Source organism: Aquarana catesbeiana, linkage group LG04 (genome assembly GCF_042186555.1).
Source record: "Aquarana catesbeiana isolate 2022-GZ linkage group LG04, ASM4218655v1, whole genome shotgun sequence".
Taxonomy (NCBI): domain Eukaryota; kingdom Metazoa; phylum Chordata; class Amphibia; order Anura; family Ranidae; genus Aquarana; species Aquarana catesbeiana.
Genome location: NC_133327.1, coordinates 489,593,835 through 489,617,147, shown reverse-complemented (window position 1 = coordinate 489,617,147; position 23,313 = coordinate 489,593,835). Strand labels below are relative to the sequence as shown.

The 23,313-nt window shown below is 43.5% G+C and overlaps 1 protein-coding gene across 2 annotated transcripts in view; it reads right to left on the bottom strand.

The window, feature by feature from the left end:
• EDARADD (EDAR associated via death domain) overlaps positions 1-21,703 on the bottom strand; it is a 180,236-nt gene extending 158,533 nt beyond the window's left edge. The window contains exon 1 of one of the 2 annotated variants that reach the window (XM_073627659.1): positions 21,569-21,703. In XM_073627659.1, the coding sequence (XP_073483760.1) occupies positions 21,569-21,596 (28 nt within the window). In that variant the 5' untranslated portion in view covers positions 21,597-21,703. The remainder of the gene's footprint in view (positions 1-21,568) is intronic. The other variant, XM_073627660.1, reaches the window with a different exon arrangement.
• Between the last annotated feature and the right edge of the window lie 1,610 nt (positions 21,704-23,313).

Sequence of the window (23,313 nt, the reverse complement as noted above, 5' to 3'; positions counted from 1 at the left end):
AAAATTGCCTTAAAAATTAACATTGCTGGTACACGGTATATTGTAAAAATCTTGCTGCTTGTGAGTTACCCCAAATGGTGTTCCCCTAGTCATTTTACTTGGCCATGGCTTCCTAAACCTATATGGCCACTTCCTTAGCTGAAACCTTTTCGGTCCTTTCATGGAATGTGAGAGGTCTTAATTCTAAATTTAAACGGGCACTGTTGATGAGATATCTAAAAACCCACTCTCCACATTTTATTCTCCTACAGGAAACCCACCTCACAGGCAGCAAGGTTTTAACTCTAAAAAAACCCTGGATTCAGAGGGCCATCCATGCGACTTACTCCTCTTATGCTAGAGGGGTCTCAATCCTAATACACAAGAAATTCCCCTGTGTTATTGAGGACGTGTGCACGGACCCCCAGGGCAAGTTTGCAATGGTGGTGTTTTCACACTGGTCTCAGCGATATATAATCATAAATGTTTATATTCCTCCACCTTTTACACATGATTTATTATATAAGGTTTTGGAAAAAGCAGCTCCTTTTTATCCAGCGAAATTGCTGGTGATGGGGGATTTCAACTCTACTATCTCCCCAGATTTGGACAGACCAGTCCCATCAAAAAACTATAGCTCTGAACTATCTATATGGGCACAGGCAATGGGGCTACAGGAGATATGGAGATGGAAACACCCGGCTATTAGGGCATACTCATGCTTTTCGGCCTCACATAGGACTGCCTCACGGATTGACCTAGCCTTCTCTAATTCAATCCTGTTGACGGATGTAATAGGGGCTAAATACCTACCCAGTGGGTTGTCCGATCATAGCCCACTGGTAATCGAGCTTCGCTCGCCTGCACGCCGAGATGCGGCCCTGTGGAGGCTGGGGGCACAGTGGATTTCCCACCCTGAGGTAGCTGACACTATCCCACCCAGACTAGTTGAGTTTTGGGAACTTAATGAAGGCTCCTCGACCCCACAGACGGTCTGGGACACCTTCAAGGCCTATACAAGAGGGCAATATATCTCTATTATCGCTAGTGTCAAGAAACAGCAGGGCCGGGAAACTTACAGGTTACAACAGATGGTAGAGGATCAAACATTAATCTATAGTACAGATCCTACAGCAGCTCATTTTGACGCATTAAATGCCGCCCGCAGTTCACTAAATTTACATTTAACGGAAGTTACAAGATTGGATATGCATAAAGGTAGACAGCGACTATTTGAACAGGGGGACAAGAATGGTCGTTTCCTGGCCATGTTGGCACAGCATGAATATCCATCCACAGTGGTTTCGGGCCTGCGGTCTTCAACTGGGGATAAGGTGACCTCTCAGGTAGAAATCTTACAAATGTTTAAAGCCTTTTACCAAACTCTTTATACCTCTGCTCTTCCCCCCGACTTCCAGCCAGAGATGTTGCAAAACCTTTTAGATCCACTAGCACTTGGCTGGCTGTCGAATGAGGAACGAGAATCGTTGGTACGCCCTATTTCGGCCTTAGAGGTTTTAAAAATTATACGGTCCTTCCCTTTGGGCAAGGCGCCAGGGCCGGATGGTCTTCCTATAGAATTTTATAGGGCACATGCAGCATTTTTGGCACCCATCCTGGCCCAATTATACACCCTCTGCCTATCCAAGGGTGATCTGCCCCTTTCAATGCACCAGGCCTATCTTACTTTGATCCATAAGGACCTTAAGGACCCAGAGCTATGTGCCTCATATAGGCCAATAGCCCTATTGAATAATGACCTGAAAATCTTAACCAAACTGCTGGCTACCCGTCTATATCCATTATTACCTTCGGTTATTGACTCTGATCAAACAGGATTTATGCCTAAAAGGTCAACCGACGTTAATCTTAGGAGACTCTTTACCAATATTCATGCCCAACACAATAACTCCGGTACCAGAGCTATTGCCCTACTAGATATAGAAAAGGCATTCGACACTGTGGAGTGGCCCTTTTTGTGGGAGACTCTACGTCGAATGGGTTTTCCACTACGGTTTATATCATGGTTGCAGGTGATCTATAGGTGTCCCATCTCATCGATTCGTTTGGGCTCCAGACTCTCAACTCCATTTCAACTGTTTCGGGGAACTAGACAGGGCTGCCCTCTTTCTCCGGCTCTATTTGCTCTAGCTATAGAGCCAGTTGCAGAGGCTCTCCGTACATCGCCTCATATTAAGGGGCTTAGGATAGGCATGCTGGAGGAGAGAGTAGCCATGTATGCTGACGACATGGTTTTATTTTTGGGGGACGCGGGTCCATCACTTCAGGGTGCTCTGTCACTCCTCAACACTTTCTCCATGGTAACGGGCCTCCGGGTAAACTGGCCAAAATCTACTCTATTTCCAATAGATCAAGCAGCCAAATTGACATCCTCTCCAGATAGCCCATTAAAGTGGGTTGACTCCTTTAAATATCTTGGGGTTTGTGTCTCTGCACAAGCCTCAGATTTTCTTAAATTAAACTTGGATCCGGTAGTGGGGGATATGAAAGCTAAACTCAAGGCATGGAATAATCTCCCCCTATCGGTATGGGGAAGGGTCAACTTGCTTAAAATGAAGGTCATCCCCAAATTCATATATTTATTCCGCCATTCCCCGCAGTGGATTCCTAAATCCTTCTTTACTAAACTAAACCAACGCTTTTCAGAGTTTCTCTGGGGCTCCTTACCACCGAGATATAAGTTAACTACATTAATGAGGCCACTATCGCAGGGTGGTATGGCCTTTCCAGATTGCTATAAGTACTTTTTGGCGACACAGCTGGTGACAGTGGTCTGGTGGCTAAATCCTGATAAAACCAATGTGGCCTCCGCTTTGGAGGCCACTGTGGCAGGCTCCTGGGAATCTCTTCAATACCTAATTTACAGAGGCCCATGTGCCCCACACTTATTAACTCCGTCTATGCTTACTACTTTACGGGCCTGGAAAATGGGCTTGGCTATTGAAAAACACAGCCAGATGGGAATTTCCCCTAATACACCCCTATGGCTAAACCCCAATTTACCACATTTTTACAAATCTATTGACTCCCAGATATGGACTAGATATGGTATAAAATTTATCTCAAAAGTGGTGTCTTGAACCTCACTGCTTTCTTTTTGTCAGCTTTCCTCCCAGTATAATCTTCCGCAGCACTATCAGTTCCGTTATCTTCAACTTTCGCATGCTTTCGAAGCCCAATTCCCACGTTCGTCCTGTATATTAATACAGTCTAAACTGGAGACTACTCTTAGATCCGGTTGTACAAAAAAACCTATATCTCACATATATCAGCATTTAATCTATGAGTCCTTGCCTCCGTTGGACGGCCTTTTGTCCCGTTGGCAGCGTGACATTCCAGCTTTGAGTGGCGAAGATTGGGATGGTGTTTGGGACTTCCCTTTTAGTTCGCTAGTCTCTATACGTGACAAGTTAGTCCAATTTAAAATAGTCCACCGGGCGTATTTCACTCCCCACAGACTTCATTTGATAAATCCTGCCCACTCCCCTAAGTGTTGGAGATGTAGCTACACCCCCGGAGATTTTTCCCATATCTTTTGGCATTGTCCAAAGATACAACAATTCTGGGGGGAGGTACTAGGCCTAATCAATAAAATTGCATCCACTAATCTACCACTGTCTATGGAGATTTGTATGTTGGGCCTTATAAAAAAATTAGTTCCTGCTGTAGCTAAACGCACGATGATTGGCTTGCTTCTATTTTACGCTAGGAAAACCATAACATTTCAATGGAAGAAGCCCTATCCCCCCACAAATGTCCAGTGGAAACGTTTGGTTAACGATAATCTTCCACTATATAAAGATACCTATCTTAATAGAGGCTGCCAATTGAAATTTAATAAGGTTTGGAGTGGGTGGCTGGAGGAAATGAACATTGCTTACTAATGTTGGACTAGCTTCAGTTACGATACCAAGAATCGACGATTAAATGTAATTCCTAGTTAATAGGTATAGGCCTTTATGGGCAGTGGGGGGGCGGCCCAAAAATTCCAAAAATCCCCTTTTCACTTACATGTTAAAATTGTATTGCATGGATGTATTCCTCTCTTTTTCTTTCCCTTTCATTTTTTTTTTTTTTTTTTTTTTTTTTTACCTGATGTACTTGCGATATTACCTGTACAAGCTAGACAACCAATTTGTATATGTCTTTATGTCTTTGTGTCTTATAAGGAAAATTTGAATAAAAATAAATTAAAAAAAAAAAAAAGATAGTAGTGCCCTCGGGGATGCAGTACTGACATGGATGTAGTATGTTGCTTATCTGACCGTGAGGGAGGAGGTCCCCTGAGGACACTACTATCTTTTGAGTCTACTTCACTCCAATATAACACACATCTTATACCAAACAACTATCCAGAACTTGTTTAGCCACTATACCCCACAGGACGCGTATTTGGGGTCTTATGGAACCGGGGATACTTCCCATGGGTCAGTGGGCGCATATTTAGACATATATACCCCTGCTGTAATTTTATCGCCCCTTTATATTGTACTGGATTATCTTTATTGAACTTTGTGCCATCCTCTCTCCTAAAACAGTTACTATTGGTCCTGATAAAGTGGGGTCGCGCAAAATGCGTAGACCTATAAAAGGACACCTGACAACGATGGAAGTGACCCTTTTTTTCTTATAACTCATATTGTTCAAATTTTACAACGGTCATAAATTTGACTTTTTAAGGTTATTCTTTTTAATAATGATTATGTTTTAATCAAATAAGTCTAATGACTCTCAATGGTATATTTAAAGTCCCAACTTTGAATCTTACTTAGTCTTATATCCTGCATATATGGGATGATACCCTGGAGAGTCGCCAATTCTACTTGACTCAGGCACCCCACCCTTGTATAGCATCTGCTTGGATAGTCTGGAACATAATCCCATGACTCCTCGGAATAGCTTGGGTTTTACCACCTGTGTAGCCATTATGTGTGCCATTATCTGTACTGTGTGTTTTAAATGTTTATCTGGAACATCATCTTTGCTGTGTAACAGGTAGAGCATGGGTAGATCTCAACGAATATGAGAAACTATCATTTGTTTCCTACAGTTTGAGCTTTCATAGGACCATGCAGATCTGAGTGATGTAAAGAGAAGTATGGCCAAAGCTTTTCTGGCCATACCTCTCTTCTGGGTCACAGGAGTGCACTTAGTTCTGCATTCTTGTACACAGATTCAGCGGTAAGCTACGAGGGTCCAGGCTCTGCAGGAATCCTGACAAAAATGTCAGGATCCACCCAGATACTAGAACAGCACCTTGCTCAACCTCTCAGGAGCTCAACAGACAGCAGCGCCCGCCCCCTCCACAGCCCTGTGAGCACTGAAGGGGCAGAGCAGAGAGCTGACTGTCTGACTGACATCCACCACTCTCCACTCTCTGCTCAGTGAAGACTGAGAACTGAGCCATCAGCGGCCATGTAATTGCTCAGTTCTTGGTCTTAGAACCAGTTTTCTGTTTTAGTGACGAAGATCAAAAGGACAAATATAAGAGTAAGGGCCCATTCACACTTTGCCATTTATGTATGTTGCATCAAGACAACCCACTCATAGACTGTCAATACACAAGAAGGTACCAAAAATGCACATGCAGCATTTTTTCCAACACAGCACACCACAAAGCACAGTAATGTACTACCATGTCTTATAGTGCACTATGATGAAAAACGTGTGTGTCGGAGTTGCCTTGCCTTTGTGCGTTGGGGTGGCATTAAAAATGAATGGCACCATAATGGGTTAATTTCCCTAACCTGTGTTTCCACAACACACTGCATTGCAATAGTCTCCACAACAGGAACACAGACTGCAAAAAACTTAACAAAGGGTCCCACACTTCCCCACTCTATAAAAAAATGTCCTTTAAATGCACTTTAAATATTTCAAAGCATTTTTTTCTCATTCATCAACTATTTTCTCAGTAGCTATTTTTTTTTATTTTACCCCACCAGGAACTACCAGTATTGTTAAGTTTGTTAAGTTTCCCTCCGTGCGCACACACACAGTATTTATATTTATATATACAGTGGGGACGGAAAGTATTCAGACCCCCTTAAATTTTTCACTCTTTGTTATATTGCAGCCATTTGCTAAAATCATTTAAGTTCATTTTTTTCCTCATTAATGTACACACAGCACCCCATATTGATAGAAAAACACAGAATTGTTGACATTTTTGCAGATTTATTAAAAAAGAAAAACTGAAATATCACATGGTCCTAAGTATTCAGACCCTTTACTGTGACACTCATATATTTAACTCAGGTGCTGTCTGAATACTTTCCGTCCCCACTGTATATATATATCTATATATAGATATATATATATCTATATATAGATATATATATCTATATATAGATATATATAAAAATATATTAGAATGTTTTATCCGAAAAATTCTTAAATAATATACACATTATGACATTATGCTTGTGTGAACTGACCCTTTTGTTTAAAAGAAACTGTGGAAATCTGAAATTGGAAAGAAGGCTTCAGACTTTAGCACTTTGGTATACTTCAAATTCCACCAAGAGAAATTAGATCATGGTTGATAACGGGATGCTAGAAAGTCTTTATACTCTTCAGTACTTATTCTCATGAAAAGTATCCCAACCAAATCTAAACAAAGAGGGTTTGTGAACCTGAGATGAGCTGCCGGAATGTAGAACAAATGATTAAGGAAAACAACTGCATTCCTGCTACACACATTTCTCCCCCAGTCACAATTAACTCATCCTTTGCATAACAAATAGCAGCAACACAAAGACGATGTGTGTCACTCCTTCCAAGATTTGCTTCAATACTATTTCTGTAGGATTACTATACATGGAAATAGTAAGGGGCAGCACCTTATTCCTCATACTGTTTACTAATGCCACTTAAAGCAGGCCTAGCCATGCCCAAAATAATTCAAGTGGATGGTTAAAGCTGAACTCTAGGCAAACAGCTAGAAACACAGATGAAATACATATGTAGGAACTGTTTTACTTTCCAAAAATGTTTTATTTCTTTTTTATTACTTCCTGAGATTTACAAAGCTGTACACACATCGCAGGACAGGAGGCCGTTTTTTCTCTGCTGCAGTTAAAGGATACGTCCACCTTAAAAAATAAAAACATATTTTTTTGCAGGTAAAAAAATGTGCATTTACTACTTTTTTTTTTTTGGAAAGCATTGTACTAGCGATCAGCAAATTGCTGGTGCCATGCAGTTCTCCTGCAGACTGTCAGTGTGAGCTGTCTGCATGTACATATTACAGGCAAGCAATGTTACCCTGACAGGAAGATTCAATGAACTACCACAGTGCTCAACAGCACTAAGGTAGTTCATTGAGAACTACAAGCCGACAGTCACAAGGGACACTTGCAGTCCATTCATACACATAACTCTGTGAATGAATGACATGGCCTTGTGGGCAGAGCCCCACATGGCTGTGCCCTTTTCAAAAAGTGACAGCAGGTACGGGGAACTTCTCCCTGTACTGCTGTCACACAGAGGGCTCGGATCGCCAAGCCACTGCAGGAGCAGAAAAATATTACATGTTCCACCCTAAAAACAAAGCTGAACTTATCTTTTAAGTAACATTTAGGTTCATATATATGGACTATTTATGCCCAGCATAAATGTCCCAGAGCTTTCCCGAGCCTGATGAGCCACCAGCACCGCATACAGCTTGCCAACTGAATAGCTGTATACAGCCATAGTGTTGTTCACGCTGATGCTTCTTTCGATCTGTGTTTACCCATGCATGTGCATCTGACATATTACCCCAAGCATGGAAATTTGCAACTTGTATGTTAGGCTGTTACAAGGCATACGGGCCCGGACATGTACTGGCTTAAGCAGGGGGACACGTCTGGCACTGCAGGATCTGAGTCCCTGGTGGCGTAGTGTGTTACTGATGGTAGCCTTTGTTACGTTGGTCCCAGCTCTCTGCAGGTCATTCACTAGGTCCCCCCGTGTGGTTCTGGGATTTTTTTATTATCAGTGGCCTTGTATGTCTTCCATTTTCTAATTATTGCTCCCACAGTTGATTTCTTCACACCAAGCTGCTTGCCTATTGCAGATTCAGTCTTCCCAGCCTGGTGCAGGTCTACAATTTTGTTTCTGGTGACCTTCGACAGCTCTTTGGTCTTCACCATAGTGGAGTTTGGAGTGTGAATGTTTGAGGTTGTGGACAGGTGTCTTTTATACTGATAACAAGTTCAAACAGGTGCCATTAATACAGGTAATGAGTGGAGGACAGAGGAGCCTCTTAAAGAAGAAGATACAGGACTGTGAGAGCCAGAAATCTTGCTTGTTTTAGGTGACCAAATACTTATTTTCCACCATAATTTGCAAATAAATTCTTTCAAAAATCAGACAATGTGATTGTCTGGATTTGTTTCCACATTGTGTCTCTCATAGTTGAGGTATATCTATGATGACAATTAGAGGCCTCTCTCATCTTTTTAAATGGGAGAACTTGCACAATTGGTGGCTGACTAAATACTTTTTTGCCCCACTGTATGCCAAGTCAAATTCAGGCACTTACACTGCTTGCAGAATACTTGCGTTCCAGGCCTTCAGTGTGCATAAATGTTGGGGGTAGCGTTCAGGCACTGGGAAGTTTGTACTTACTAAGTCAAGAATGAAGATGAGCTAAGGTTTGTTTCAAATAATACTATAAGCTGACTCTGGATCACAGGTAACAAAAGTAAACTTGAATTAAAAAATGGCCAAAAATCTCTCATCAAAATATATCAGTCAAGCATCCATTAAAAGAGATGTATGAGGCTATAAAAAAACAAACCTTATACTCACCTAGTTGGATGCAGCATCCATCTGGAGGCTTTAGCCCTGTGATCCATGAAAGTATGGCCATAAATGCTTTGCCCATACTTCTCCTTTAATAAACAGTGCCTCACATGTACTAATATACAGTATCTCACAAAAGTGAGTACACCCCTCACATTTTTGTAAATATTTTATTATATCTTTTCATCTGACAACACTGAATAAATTACACTTTGCTACAATGTAAAGTAGTGAGTGTACTGCTTGTATAACAGTGTAAATTTGCTGCCCCCCTCAAAATAACTCAACACCACACAGCCATTAATGTCTAAACTGCTGGCAACAAAAGTGAGTACACCCCTAAGTGAAAATGTCCAAATTGGGCCCAAAGTGTCAATATTTTGTGTGGCCACCATTATTTTTCAGCACTGCCCTAACCCTCTTGGACATGGAGTTTACCAGAGCTTCACAGATTGCCACTGGAGTTCTCTTCCACTCCTCCATGACAACATCACGGAGCTGGTGGATGTTAGAGACCTTGCACTCCTCCACCTTCCATTTAAGGATGCCCCACAGCTTCTCAATAGGGTTTAGATTTGGAGACACGCTAGGCCATTCCATCACCTTTACCCTCAGCTTCTTTAGCAAGGCAGTGGTCCTCTTTGAGGTGTGTTTGGGGTGGTTATGTTGGAATACTGCCCTGCGGCCCAGTGTCCGAAGGGAGGGGATCAAGGTCTGCTTCAGTATGTCACAGTACATGTTGGCATTCATGGTTCCCTCAATGAACTGTAGCTCCCCAGTGCCAGCAGCACTCATGCAGCCCCAGACCATGACACTCCCACCACCATGCTTGACAGTAGGCAAGACACACTTGTCTTTGTACTCCTCACCTGGTTGCCGCCACACATGCTTGACACCATCTGAACCAAATAAGTTTATCTTGGTCTCATCCGACCACAGGTTCCAGTAATCCATGTCCTTAGTCTGCTTGTCTTCAGCAAACTGCTTGCGGGCTTTCTTGTGCATCATCTTTAGAAGGGACGACAGCCATGCAGACCAATTTGATGCAGTGTGCGGTGTATGGTCTAAGCAGGCTGACCCCCCACCCCTTCAACCTCTGCAGCAATGCTGGCAGCACTCATACATCTATTTCCCAAAGACAACCTCTGGATATGATGCTGAGGATATGCACTCAGCTTCTTTGGTCGACCATTGCGAGGCCTGTTCTAAGTGAAACCTGTCCTGTTAAACCGGGGGCTTATCGGAATCCGGGAGCCCCCTTTAATAAAGGGGCCCCTAGATACTGCCCCCCCACCCTTTGTGAATGAGTATGGGGTATGGGGTACATCGTACCCCTATCAATTAACCTGGGGAAGAAGTGTCTATAAAGAACACACTACACAGGTTTTTAACCGCTAGCCTACCGTCCACCGTCATATGACGGCCGGACGGTAAGCCTATTGTTCTGAGTGGACGTCATATGACGTCCGCCGTTTAAACAGGGCATGCGCGCGATCGTGAGCGCGCAGCCCTGTACTGTCGGTGGCGGCGTGTCACCGAGACACCGCTCGTCACCGACAGGGGTGAACAGCCACTGCGCATGGCTGTTTACCACGTGATCGGCCGTGATGAAGTCACGGCCGATCACTAATGGTACATCCCGCATTGCACGGCGCATGCGCGCGATCGTGAGCGCGCTGCGCGTGCACGTCGGTGGCGGCGTGTTCCCAGGGAACACTGCTCGTCACCGACGATAGTTTACAGCCATTGGCCAGTACTGTGTACCATGTGATCGGCTGTGATCCATTCACAGCCGATCACTAAGTGTAAACCAAGACCTGTCACTAGCTGTTACTAGCCCTTCTCTCCTCACACACCGTTTCCAGTGTGAGGAGAGAAGAGCCAGGAGCAGTGAGTTACAGATCTTTGTATTTGTAGTGTCTGCACCAACACCACTTCTGTCCCATCGCCCCCCCCAATTGTCATCTGTCACCCAACAGTCACCCCATAAAAAGTGCACCTGTCACATAGAGACTGCCATTAGTGACCATCAGCGGTGCCCTGTCACCCACCAGTGACCGTGCCCTGTCACCCGTCACCCATCAGTGACCTGCCCTGTCACCCGTCACCCATCAGTGACCTGCCCTGTCACCCGTCACCCATCAGTGACCTGCCCTGTCACCTGTCACCCACCAGTGACCGTGCCCTGTCACCCGTCACCCACCAGTGACCATCAGCGGTGCACCCGTCACCCATCAGTGACGTCGCCTGTCAACAATCTGTGACTATCACCTGTCACCGTCCGTGGCCTGTCACCCATCAGTGACCGTGCCCTCTCACCTGTTACCCATCAGTGACTGTACCCTGTCACCCATCAGTGACCATCAGCGGTGCACCTGTCACCCATCAGTGACCTCGCCTGTCAACTATCTGTGACCATCGCCCATCACACCATCACCTCTCAGTGAACGTCACCTGCCACCCATCGCACAGCCCATCAGTGACCGTCACCTGCCACCCATCTGTCACCTGTCGCAGAGCTACCCGCCACACAGCCATGTCCAAAAGAGGATATACAAGTGAGGAGGCGTTCCAGATCCTCTCTATGACTGATGAGAGCACCGGGGGGCTCTCATCAGAGTCCCATTCTGATTCCGAAACAAGTTCGGCATTTGAGCCGATCGAGAGTAGCAATGGTTCGGATGAAGAATGGGTCCCTGCTAAAAGGGCACGACACTCTGGAACCCAGGAAGCCGCCAGCAACCGGGATTATATTCCCAGTACCAGCTCTGCCGCCAGAAATAGGCCCCAGGAAGAAAGGCCCAGTACCAGTGCTGCCGCCAGCAATAGGCCCCAGGAACAAAGGCCCAGTACCAGTGCTGCCACCAGAGATGGGCCCCGCGCACAAATGCCCAGTACCAGTGCTGCCACCAGAGATAGGCCCCTCGCACAAATGCCCAGTATCAGTGCTGCCACATCACACCTGAGTTCCAGCACAGGAAATTCAACTCCCCCAACTACTGGAGTGTCACGTCCCCCAAGAGCCAGGGCCGCTACCTATATGCCAGATGGTCTTGCCAACCCAACATGGCTGCCTTCCAACTCGGGATCACCAAATATTCCCCCTTTCACAGCACAGCCAGGTGTGCAGGCCAACACCCAAAATTTTACAGAGATCAATTTTTTTCACCTGTTTTTGCCCGACACTTTGCTGCAGTTCATTGTGGACCAGACAAATTTGTATGCCCAGCAGTATATTGCCAGCAACCCCCAATCATCTTATGCCCGTCCGTTTGAGTGGAGAGATTTGAATATGGAGGAGTTCAAATTGTTTTTGGGCCTCACCCTAAATATGGGGCTTACAAAAAAAAATGAAGGACATACCTATTGGTCCACCCACCCCATCCACCATATGCCCATGTATTCTGCCGCTATGTCCAGGTCCCGATATGAGATGATTATGAGATTCTTTCATTTTAACGACAACACCCAGTGCCCTCCCCGCAATCATCCAAATTCCGATAAGCTGTACAAGATTCGCCCACTAATAAATTCATTTTCCCAACGATTTGCAGAACTTTATGTCCCCGAGAAGAATATATGTGTGGATGAGTCCCTGGTACCATTTTCAGGCCGGCTAGGAATAAAACAGTATATTCCTACCAAAAAAGCCAAATATGGAGTCAAATTTTACAAGCTGTGTGAGAGAGCCACGGGATATCTATATGCATTCCGCATATATGAGGGAAGAGATTCCCAGCTCCAGCCCCCTGAGTGCCCGGCCTACATGGGCACAACTGGAAAAATTGTATGGGACCTGGCTTACCCACTTCTAAAAAAAGGCTATCATATATACCTGGACAACTTTTATACCAGCCTGCCCCTTTTCAGACACCTTTATATTGAAAAAACCCTGGCCTGCGGAACTTCAAGAAAAAATAGGAAGGGCTTCCCACAATCCATTGTGAACAAAAGGCTGAAAAAGGGGGAAAGAGCAACACTGAGATGTAATGAAGTGCTGGCCTTGAGGTGGAAGGATAACAGGAACGTGCACATGATGTCCACCATTCATGATGACACTGCAGTTGTAGTTCAGCGAAGACGAGGTCCCATTGAAAAACCGACATGTGTCCAAGACTATAATCTCTACATGGGGGGGTGGATTTCAATGACCAAATGATTCAGCCCTATTTGTCAATAAGGAGGTCCCGATTCTGGTATAAGAAGGTAGCAATATATCTAATCCATTTGGCCATTTACAATTCCTACATAATCTACACAAAATCCACAGAAAGCCCCGCCTCCTTCCTAAAATTCATAGAAGAAGTAGTCACGTCCCTCATCTATCCACAAAGACCCCTCCCAGAATTACCTCGTTCTGATGCTGTTAGCCGACTTCATGAACACCACTTCCTGTACAACATTCCACCATCGGAAGCAGGCCGAAGACGGCAAAAAAAATGTCGTGTGTGCAGCAGAAGAGGTTTTCGAAAAGATACAAGCTACCATTGTCCCCAGTGTCCCTCCCAACCTGGCCTTTGCATTGGTGAATGCTTCGAACTGTATCATACATCCCCAAGTTATTAGCCCATATTTTCCCCATTTTCGCTGATCATTTTCCATGCTTCCCCAAAATAACCATGCCACTGCCTTCAATGTGAACTGACCCTGGCCTGCTTTTTGACTATGCCTCTGCCTACCGTTTGGACTGCTTCCACATGAACTGACCCTGGCCTGTTTTGACTATGCCTCTGCCCACCGTTTGGACTGCTTGCTCGTGAACTGACCCTGGCCTGTTTTGTGACTACTCTTCTGCCTACCGCTTGGACTGCTTGCACGTTAACTGACCCTGGCTTGTTTTATGGACTATGCTTTTGCCTACCACTTGGACTGATCTGTTGCCCTGCTACTATAGTACACAGGGGTCTCACATATGTGAGGGGCTCCAGAAAAGTTTTTCCGGATGGAGATAACAATTTTTTTTGTTTTCTCCCGGTTTTGTAATTTCCGGATTAGGGTCTGGAGTCCGGAGGCTTCATAGAGATTTGGGTGGGTCGAAGCCTCTACCCCTGTGCCCCTGTGCACAGGTCTTACTCGATTGCGGCCCTCAGCATTCTGCTGACTTACTGCCATCATGCCTTTGCCTGCCGCATGAACGGACCACACATCTGCCTGCTACCTGGACTATGCAAATAATTCGCTGTAGCAAGAGGCAGTATGTTTATGAAGGGCTGGAGAGCGGTACAATAATGTGTGTCTGCAGGTAACAGTGTACCAGGACCAATATTATGGCTGTGCTGGCTGTCTCTGCCTGGACAATTCCTATGGACTGTGCTGTGCCAACTATAGACAATATTCCTGCCTGCTGCCTGGATAGTTATTGCTGTCGCTAAGCACATCCCTGACTGCTGCCTGGACCAGTGCTCTCTTCTGTGGACACTACTAAAAGCACAGGTAATACTTTTTTTTTAATCCTTTCCGCAATAGAATTTATTTTGGATTGTAATTCTTGGTATGTACATGCTATGTGTTAGAAATATGAAGGGCCTTCAAAAATGATAGGTTGCCAGGAAATTATCTATGTAATGTATGCTCCTAGAACGCCTGATGGTGCTACTTGGATGTTGGGCCACTGTATGTGGCCAAGCTGTGTAAGTCTCACACATGTGGTATCCCCATACTCAGGGGGAGTAGCAGAATGTATTTTGGGGTGTCATTTTTGCTATGTGTTGGAAATATCTTATAAAATGGACAACTTTGTGTAAAAAAAATGCGTTTTTATTTTTTTTCCACATATTCCAAAAACTTCTGGAAAAAAAATAACCGTTCAAAAGACTTATTATGCCTCATAGATTATACGTTGGGGTGTTTGCTTTCCAAAATGGGGTCATTTTGTTGGCAATTCCTTTGTCCTGGTGCTCCAGGGCCTTCAAAAGTGTAATAGGTGGTTGAGAAATGAGATGTGCAATTTATGCTCGTAGATCGCCTGATGGTGCTACTTCAATGTTGGGCCTTTGTATGTGGCCAGGCTGTGTAAAAGTCCCACACATGTGGTATCGCCATACTCAGGAGGAGTAGCAGAATGTATTTTGGGGTGTCATTTTTGCTATGTATTTGCTATGTGTTGGAAATATCTTATAAATGGACAACTTTGTGTAAAAAAAAATGCGTTTTCATTTTTTTTCCACATTTTCCAAAAACATCTGGAAAAAAAATAACCGTTCAAAAGACTCATTATGCCTCATAGATTATACATTGGGGTGTTTGCTTTCCAAAATGGGGTCATTTTGTGGGCAATTCCTTTGTCCTGGTGCTCCAGGGCCTTCAAAATTGTAATAGGTGGTTGAGAAATGAGATGTGCAATTTATGCTCGTAGATCGCCTGATGGTGCTACTTCAATGTTGGGCCTTTGTATGTGGCCAGGCTGTGTAAAAGTCCCGCACATGTGGTATCGCCATACTCAGGAGGAGTAGCAGAATGTATTTTGGGGTGTCATTTTTGCTATGTATTTGCTATGTGTTGGAAATATCTTATAAATGGACAACTTTGTGTAAAAAAAATGCGTTTTCATTTTTTTTCCACATTTTCCAAAAACATCTGGTAAAAAAATAACCATTCCAAAGACTCATTATGCCTCATAGATTATACATTGGGGTGTTTGCTTTCCAAAATGGGGTCATTTTGTGGGCAATTTCTTTGTCCTGGTGCTCCAGGGCCTTCAAAAGTGTAATAGGTGGTTGAGAAATGAGATGTGCAATTTATGCTCGTAGATCGCCTGATGGTGCGACTTCAATGTTGGGCCTTTGTATGTGGCCAGGCTGTGTAAAAGTCCCACACATGTGGTATCGCCATACTCAGGAGGAGTAGCAGAATGTATTTTGGGGTGTCATTTTTGCTATGTATTTGCTATGTGTTGGAAATATCTTATAAATGGACAACTTTGTGTAAAAAAAATGCGTTTTCATTTTTTTTCCACATTTTCCAAAAACATCTGGTAAAAAAATAACCGTTCAAAAGACTCATTATGCCTCATAGATTATACATTGGGGTGTTTGCTTTCCAAAATGGGGTCATTTTGTGGGCAATTCCTTTGTCCTGGTGCTCCAGGGCCTTCAAAAGTGTAATAGGTGGTTGAGAAATGAGATGTGCAATTTATGCTCGTTGATCGCCTGATGGTGCGACTTCAATGTTGGGCCTTTGTATGTGGCCAGGCTGTGTAAAAGTCCCACACATGTGGTATCGCCATACTCAGGAGGAGTAGCAGAATGTATTTTGGGGTGTCATTTTTGCTATGTATTTGCTATGTGTTGGAAATATCTTATAAATGGACAACTTTGTGTAAAAAAAAATGCGTTTTCATTTTTTTTCCACATTTTCCAAAAACATCTGGTAAAAAAATAACCGTTCAAAAGACTCATTATGCCTCATAGATTATACATTGGGGTGTTTGCTTTCCAAAATGGGGTCATTTTGTGGGCAATTCCTTTGTCCTGGTGCTCCAGGGCCTTCAAAAGTGTAATAGGTGGTTGAGAAATGAGATGTGCAATTTATGCTCGTAGATCGCCTGATGGTGCGACTTCAATGTTGGGCCTTTGTATGTGGCCAGGCTGTGTAAAAGTCCCACACATGTGGTATCGCCATACTCAGGAGGAGTAGCAGAATGTATTTTGGGGTGTCATTTTTGCTATGTATTTGCTATGTGTTGGAAATATCTTATAAATGGACAACTTTGTGTAAAAAAAATGCGTTTTCATTTTTTTTCCACATTTTCCAAAAACATCTGGTAAAAAAATAACCGTTCAAAAGACTCATTATGCCTCATAGATTATACATTGGGGTGTTTGCTTTCCAAAATGGGGTCATTTTGTGGGCAATTCCTTTGTCCTGGTGCTCCAGGGCCTTCAAAAGTGTAATAGGTGGTTGAGAAATGAGATGTGCAATTTATGCTCGTTGATCGCCTGATGGTGCGACTTCAATGTTGGGCCTTTGTATGTGGCCAGGCTGTGTAAAAGTCCCACACATGTGGTATCGCCATACTCAGGAGGAGTAGCAGAATGTATTTTGGGGTGTCATTTTTGCTATGTATTTGCTATGTGTTGGAAATATCTTATAAATGGACAACTTTGTGTAAAAAAAAATGCGTTTTCATTTTTTTTCCACATTTTCCAAAAACATCTGGTAAAAAAATAACCGTTCAAAAGACTCATTATGCCTCATAGATTATACATTGGGGTGTTTGCTTTCCAAAATGGGGTCATTTTGTGGGCAATTCCTTTGTCCTGGTGCTCCAGGGCCTTCAAAAGTGTAATAGGTGGTTGAGAAATGAGATGTGCAATTTATGCTCGTAGATCGCCTGATGGTGCTACTTCAATGTTGGGCCTTTGTATGTGGCCAGGCTGTGTAAAAGTCCCACACATGTGGTATCGCCATACTCAGGAGGAGTAGCAGAATGTATTTTGGGGTGTAATTTGTTGTATGCATATGCTCTGTGGGAGAAATAACCAGTTAATATGAAAATTTTGAAAAAAAAAAAAAAAAAAAATCTTCCTTTTGCAAAGAATTGTGGGAAAAAATTACACCTTAAAAAAACTCACCATGCTACTTACTTAATACCTTGGAATGTCTACTTTCTAAAAAGGGGTCATTTGGGGGGGTATTTGTACTTTTCTGACTTGTTAGTACCTCAAGAAATGAGATTCACCTGATGTACTGAAGGCCTGATCAGATGTTTTCAATTTTCAGTGATTGGCACCATAGTTTGTAGACTCTATAACTTTCACAAAGACCAAATAATATACACTAATTTGGGTTATTTTTACCAAAGATATATAGCAGTATAAATTGTGGCCAAAATTTATGAAGAAAAATTACTAATTTGCTAAATTTTATGACAAAAACAAAGAAAAAGGCAATTTTTCACAAAATTTACGGTCTTTTTTTATTTATAGCACAAAAAATAAAAAACCCATTAGTGATTAAATACCACCAAAAGAAAGCTCTATTTGTGTGAAAAAAAGGACACTAATTTCATTTGGGTACAGTGTTGCATGACTGAGTAATAGTCATTCAAAGTGTGAGAGCACCAAAAGCTGAAAATTGGTCTGGGCAGGAAGGGGGTTTAAGTGCCCTGTATTGAGGTGGTTAAAGTATTTTATTAGACAGCTCCAGGGGTCTTCTTCCGACTTCGGGAGGTCTCTCCGGCGTCTTCTCCTGGTGTCCAGATCTTCTGCCAGCTCCACCGCTATCTTCTCCCGCTGTTTTGCTAGCGGTGGCCCGGACCTCTGGATCATCTTCTTCCCTCTTCTCTTCTTCCGATGTTGGCACGACGGTCTCTCCGGCTGGAATGGTCTCTGAGCTCTCCGCTCTGACTTATATAGGCGGTGACCTCGCCCCCTTATGCCGTCACAGTCCCTGTGTAGTGTGTTTTTTTATTGTCACTTCTTCCCCCAGGTGAATAGGTAGGGGTACCATGTACCCCATAATCATTCACATAGGGTAGGGGGCCGGGATCTGGGGCCCCCCTTATTAAACGGGGCTCCTGGACTCCGATAAGCCCCCTGCCCGCAGACCCCGACAACCAACGGCCAGGGTTGTCGGGAAGAGGCCCTTGTCCTCATTAACATGGGGACAAGGTGCTTTGGGGTGGGGGGCCGCAGGGCGCCCCCTCCCCCAAAGCACCCACCCCCCCATGTTGAGGGCATGTGGCCTGGTACAGCTCAGGAGGGGGGGGCTCGCCCGTCCCCACCCCCTTTCCTGACCTACCGGGCTGCGTGCTCGGATAAGGGTCTGGTATGCCCCTGGGGGGGAACCCACGCCGTTTTTTTATTTAAAATTGGCGTGGAGTTCCCCCTCAAGATTCATACCAAACAGTGCCGGGCATTGGCGGTGCTTGTCGCTCACCAGTGAAGGAAAAATCATTTTTCCTTTCCCGATGAGCAGCTCGGCGCTGTTATCCGCAGCTGACACAGTGCACTGCGATTACCTGCGGTTATGTGCGGATAGCTGCGCTAAATCGCTCCTGGACGCAGGCAATTCTTTTTTTTCTATCCGCACAGAACCACATGTATCTAATTCGCAGCTAAATGCAGTGTGTGAATGGGGCCATAGGAAAGCATTGTGTGCTTTTAGCTGCGGTAGAAAATCCGCAGCTAAAAGCACCATTCTATCCATCCGTGTGAAAGGGGCCTTATAGGTTGGGTGTGTATGTTTATTTATGTGTAAGTATATTGAGAATTATTGTATCTCCTAAACTAGAAACATATTCCTTGTAAATTTTCACATACTTGACCAAATAAAGCTGATTCTGATTGTGAAAGCTGATTCTTATTCATGCAGGTCAAGTAAGTGCAGTGAGGGAGAACCTACAAATCTGTTATAACACAGTAACCTAAGAATAGTACAGCAATAACTTATGTGAAATATATATATATAAAGTGTGAGTTACTTTTACCTTTCAAAATATTTTTAATTGATTTTTTCCGAAAACATATCACAGAATGCAAAGTTATCATGCAATAGGTAGGAATTTAGCACAGAAATATTGCAAGAAACAAGGGTAGTAAAGATTCTTACCAGGGGCGGCCCATCCATTAAGGGCGCACAGGCGCCGCCCCCTCTGTCCATCGCCGCCTTCCCTATCCATGTGTCCGGCCCCTTTCAGGACACTGGCACATGGATTCCAATGCGGTGGGGCTGTTTTTTTGACGGACCAATTAGAGCCAGAGGCTTTAATAGGCTTCAATATAGGGTGGGCTTGGGTCGCAGAGAGTGCGCTCCAAGCCCACCCAAGTGTGTCACAACAGCGAATCAATATTCGCTGTTGTAACACTGATCCTCCTCCCGGTCAATCAGGAAGCGGGTTATGACACCGGTCACCTGGTTGGCTGAAAGGACAGGCGAACCTATTGGACGCCTAGGAGGAAGAAGGAGGAGCCGCATGGCGGAAGCCGCCTTTTAGGTCAGATTCCTCAACCAGTAAAACAAGAATGGTCTTCATCAGACCATTCATATCACCTAAAAGAATAAATACTCCCAAAATATCCAACTTCAGGAGACCCTTCTATAGTCCACTCTCATAAGAATGTAATCAGCTTAGGAGCAAGTCATCTGTGCTGGGGAGCCCCTTATCTAAATAACATGTCCCAAGCCAATTAGAGAGCCCCCTGGATATACTGTATCCAACATTCTTAAAATCAGAGTAGCTTTTCAAGTTCTGAAAGCCTTTATGCCCCCCATTCTCGACAAAAGAGTAATCAGCCAAATAGACAATTATTCAGCAGTCTTTTATATCCAAAACCAAGGGGTTGGGACAGGGGGAAACACATACACCATCTACATCCACTAATGGTTTGTTAATGCTGGTGTTTTGGTCCCCAAAACACCTGACCTCTTCTCCATGTAACTTCATAGTCTCCATGCTCTTTCACCCTCAGCACCCTTTCTTGCTCCGGGTCTCTCCCTAGGCAACATGCCGCTTTCTACCATATACCTTAGTGCCCCTTCTACAGAATCTTTAGCACTCCTTATATCAACAGGTCACTGCACAATATCAACACTCCTTCTCCTGCACCTATCAGTACCTTCTTATCTATGTTACTCCACGTTCCCTCAATCCCCATTTTCTATATGTCACTCCACATTCCCATTGCTTCTTCTCCCTAAGCACCCCTTATTTACACTACCCAGCCTCACTGCTTCTTTTCTAAATAGCTGCTAAATTGTTCAGTAATAGTTTAATGGCTAGATGTCATAATTTATTTTAACATTTGACAATTAGTTTATATGTGAAGAATCTAACCAGACATCAGAAGGCTGGTGGACATTAATTAAATAATCTGAGTGTTTAAAAAACGGTCTTTGTCCACTGCATACGCCTTATCTCAAAGGAAAAAATGGCCATTGGCCTAAAGATTCCAGTCCACGCAATAGTCTTTTTTTCTTTTTTTTTTTGCCTAACCTGGATCCTCCAAGGTTAGGAGGATCTATGTAGACATGAATTAATCATATGGAGAAAACTGTCATATATATATATATATATATATATATATATATATATATTCTGAATATACAGTATGTATATGCATACACTCCCCTAACTTATGGTTACCTTGTAACCCAGGCACCAATATCAATTACTGTATTTAATTTGAACATTTAAAATAATATGTTTTCAGTTCTTCAAGATACATGTACATCAAGAGATTAAAAAGAAAATAGTAAATTTGTGTTGTCTATTTATTGGCAGTGATAAATGGATAGATCTTAATCTAAAACAGAAAAACAAAAGTAAACATTTCATGAGCTGTAAATAACAACCTACTACCACTATGAACATTCTCCTTATTATTATTTTTCTATTGACAGTTGAGATTGAAATATTCATCTCTATAAATTCTTGTTGCTGGTTTCCACAGCTAACATTGCAGTACAATCCCTATTTTTCTGTACATAAAATTTCCACACGTTTTTATATTTATTTTGAAGAACCCATATATATATATATATATATATATATATATATATATATATATATATATATATATATATATATATATATATACACACACACACACACTATCTATACCCTTTTCACTGTAGATGTTGCAGGATGCAGTTGACTACAGTCAAAAAGTCTAGCTGCAGAAGTTATAGTACGGTAGCTCAAGCAAAAAGACAAAGACACGTGTCTTTCACATTAAATAATCTTTTGTGAAAAGCGATGCAAGCAATTTTCAAAAGAAAAATAGAAGCTAACATTTTAATGACCTGGTATAAAAGAAAACATTTTAATTGGCCTTACTGTCAGAGAGCAGCTCCTCAGCAGCCATGTGTTTGTATTGTCCCAGGATCCCTTATGGTCTGTACCTAACAAGTTGAGTGATGAACAGATCTTACTGTATTACTTCCTGTTTGTCCAATAAGCATCTCACGTTCTGCGAAGGAAAACTGATGACACTAAAAGCAAATTTACACCACCTACTGGATATGTGTATTATGTCAGTATAACACCTCTCTTTCATCTTTACACCATTCTTAGAAAAAAGCACATGAAAAATACAAAACCTTATAAGACAGCTGCACTTGCTCGAGTTTGAATTTGATTGTCAGGCATTTATCCCCATTTTTTAAAATAAATTACTGTAATTGAAGATATTCAATTACAAATATGTTGGTAAGTATATACATATCTCCTAATATATTGATGGCAAAAAATAACACAAAAAGCAAAAGGTGGATTTTTAAAGGTATCAGTCCACAACATAAATATTTTAAAAACAATATTTTTTTTGTTAATAACATAATTAAATAAATAATGTTTAAAACAAATAGCTTGTATCATGGTTTTCTATTTACAAAGTCTCAATGTTTGTTGTTATCCCTGACCCCCACCTGTCAGAGGCGTAACTAGAACCTTCAGGGCCCCGGTGCAAGAAACCATGAAGGGCCCCCCTGACCTCTGGTCCTGGGGCCTTCCCTCCGAGCCCAGGGCCCTTCCCACTGATTCTGGGGCTCTATACTTCCTTCACGGGGCCCTTTATTATGGTCCCACAGTGGGGTCCTTTCACATGTTCCGCAGCAGGCCATCTTCCTGTGGTCTAGGCCACCTTTTCTTCAAACCAAACCTGAACACTTTAGCAGCACCACAGCAATTTTTTATAAAGGCGATATTGATGGTATGAACATGGATATGCCATTCCAACTAGTAAGGAACTCATCCCACATAGACAAATCCGCTACTGCTGCTGTATCTAGTCTAAGCATTTGATCGGGGTCCTGTGTCAGAGAGTAAGACCAAGAGACGTGAAATAAAAGAGTGTCCCTGGGGAATAATTCTCATTGCGAAGTTAAGCCTCCCTAATAAGAGGGATTGGAGCTATTACACCCATGTGCACAGGTAAAGTCATGAAGAACGGACCTGATACGGGTCGGTTTGTCGGGGGGCAGTCTTGCCTGTATGGAGCGAATGTCAAGGTTGACCCCTAGGAAGGTGATAGAGTGTGCTGGGCCTTCCACTTTGTGTTCTGCTATGGGTACATTGAGATACCCAATCACCACTCTTAACCTATCTAGGTCTACTGGGGGCACACCGGGCTGTTCGATTAGCAGGAAGTCATCCAGACAATAAATGACCATCTGGCACTGGGCTTGGTGCGACAGGGTCCAAGCAGTGTTGCCAACCGCCCGTAGATTTAGGGGCAGCCTGTGAATTAAAGCCCATTTTCGTGCTGCCCCTAAATGTCCATTATGGGCAATGGTGCCCGTAAAAAAGATGGCTGCAAACCGACCATTCAACTGCGCATGCGCCGTTCTGAAGCCAGCTGTGCTCGGGAAAGCTTGTACATGCTCGGCCAGGGGGCGCATGCGCAGTAACGCAATGACGCCGCCTGGTGCCATTTTTAAATGGAAAGTAGTGGCTGCAGGCAGCATTCATTCTCGGCGCCGGGGGTGCCTCCGAGTGTGTAGGGCTTCAGGACGGGGCAGATGGCTTACACACGGTGCAGACATGCTGCTGGACTTCCATGCCACCTTCAATCTCCATAGGGA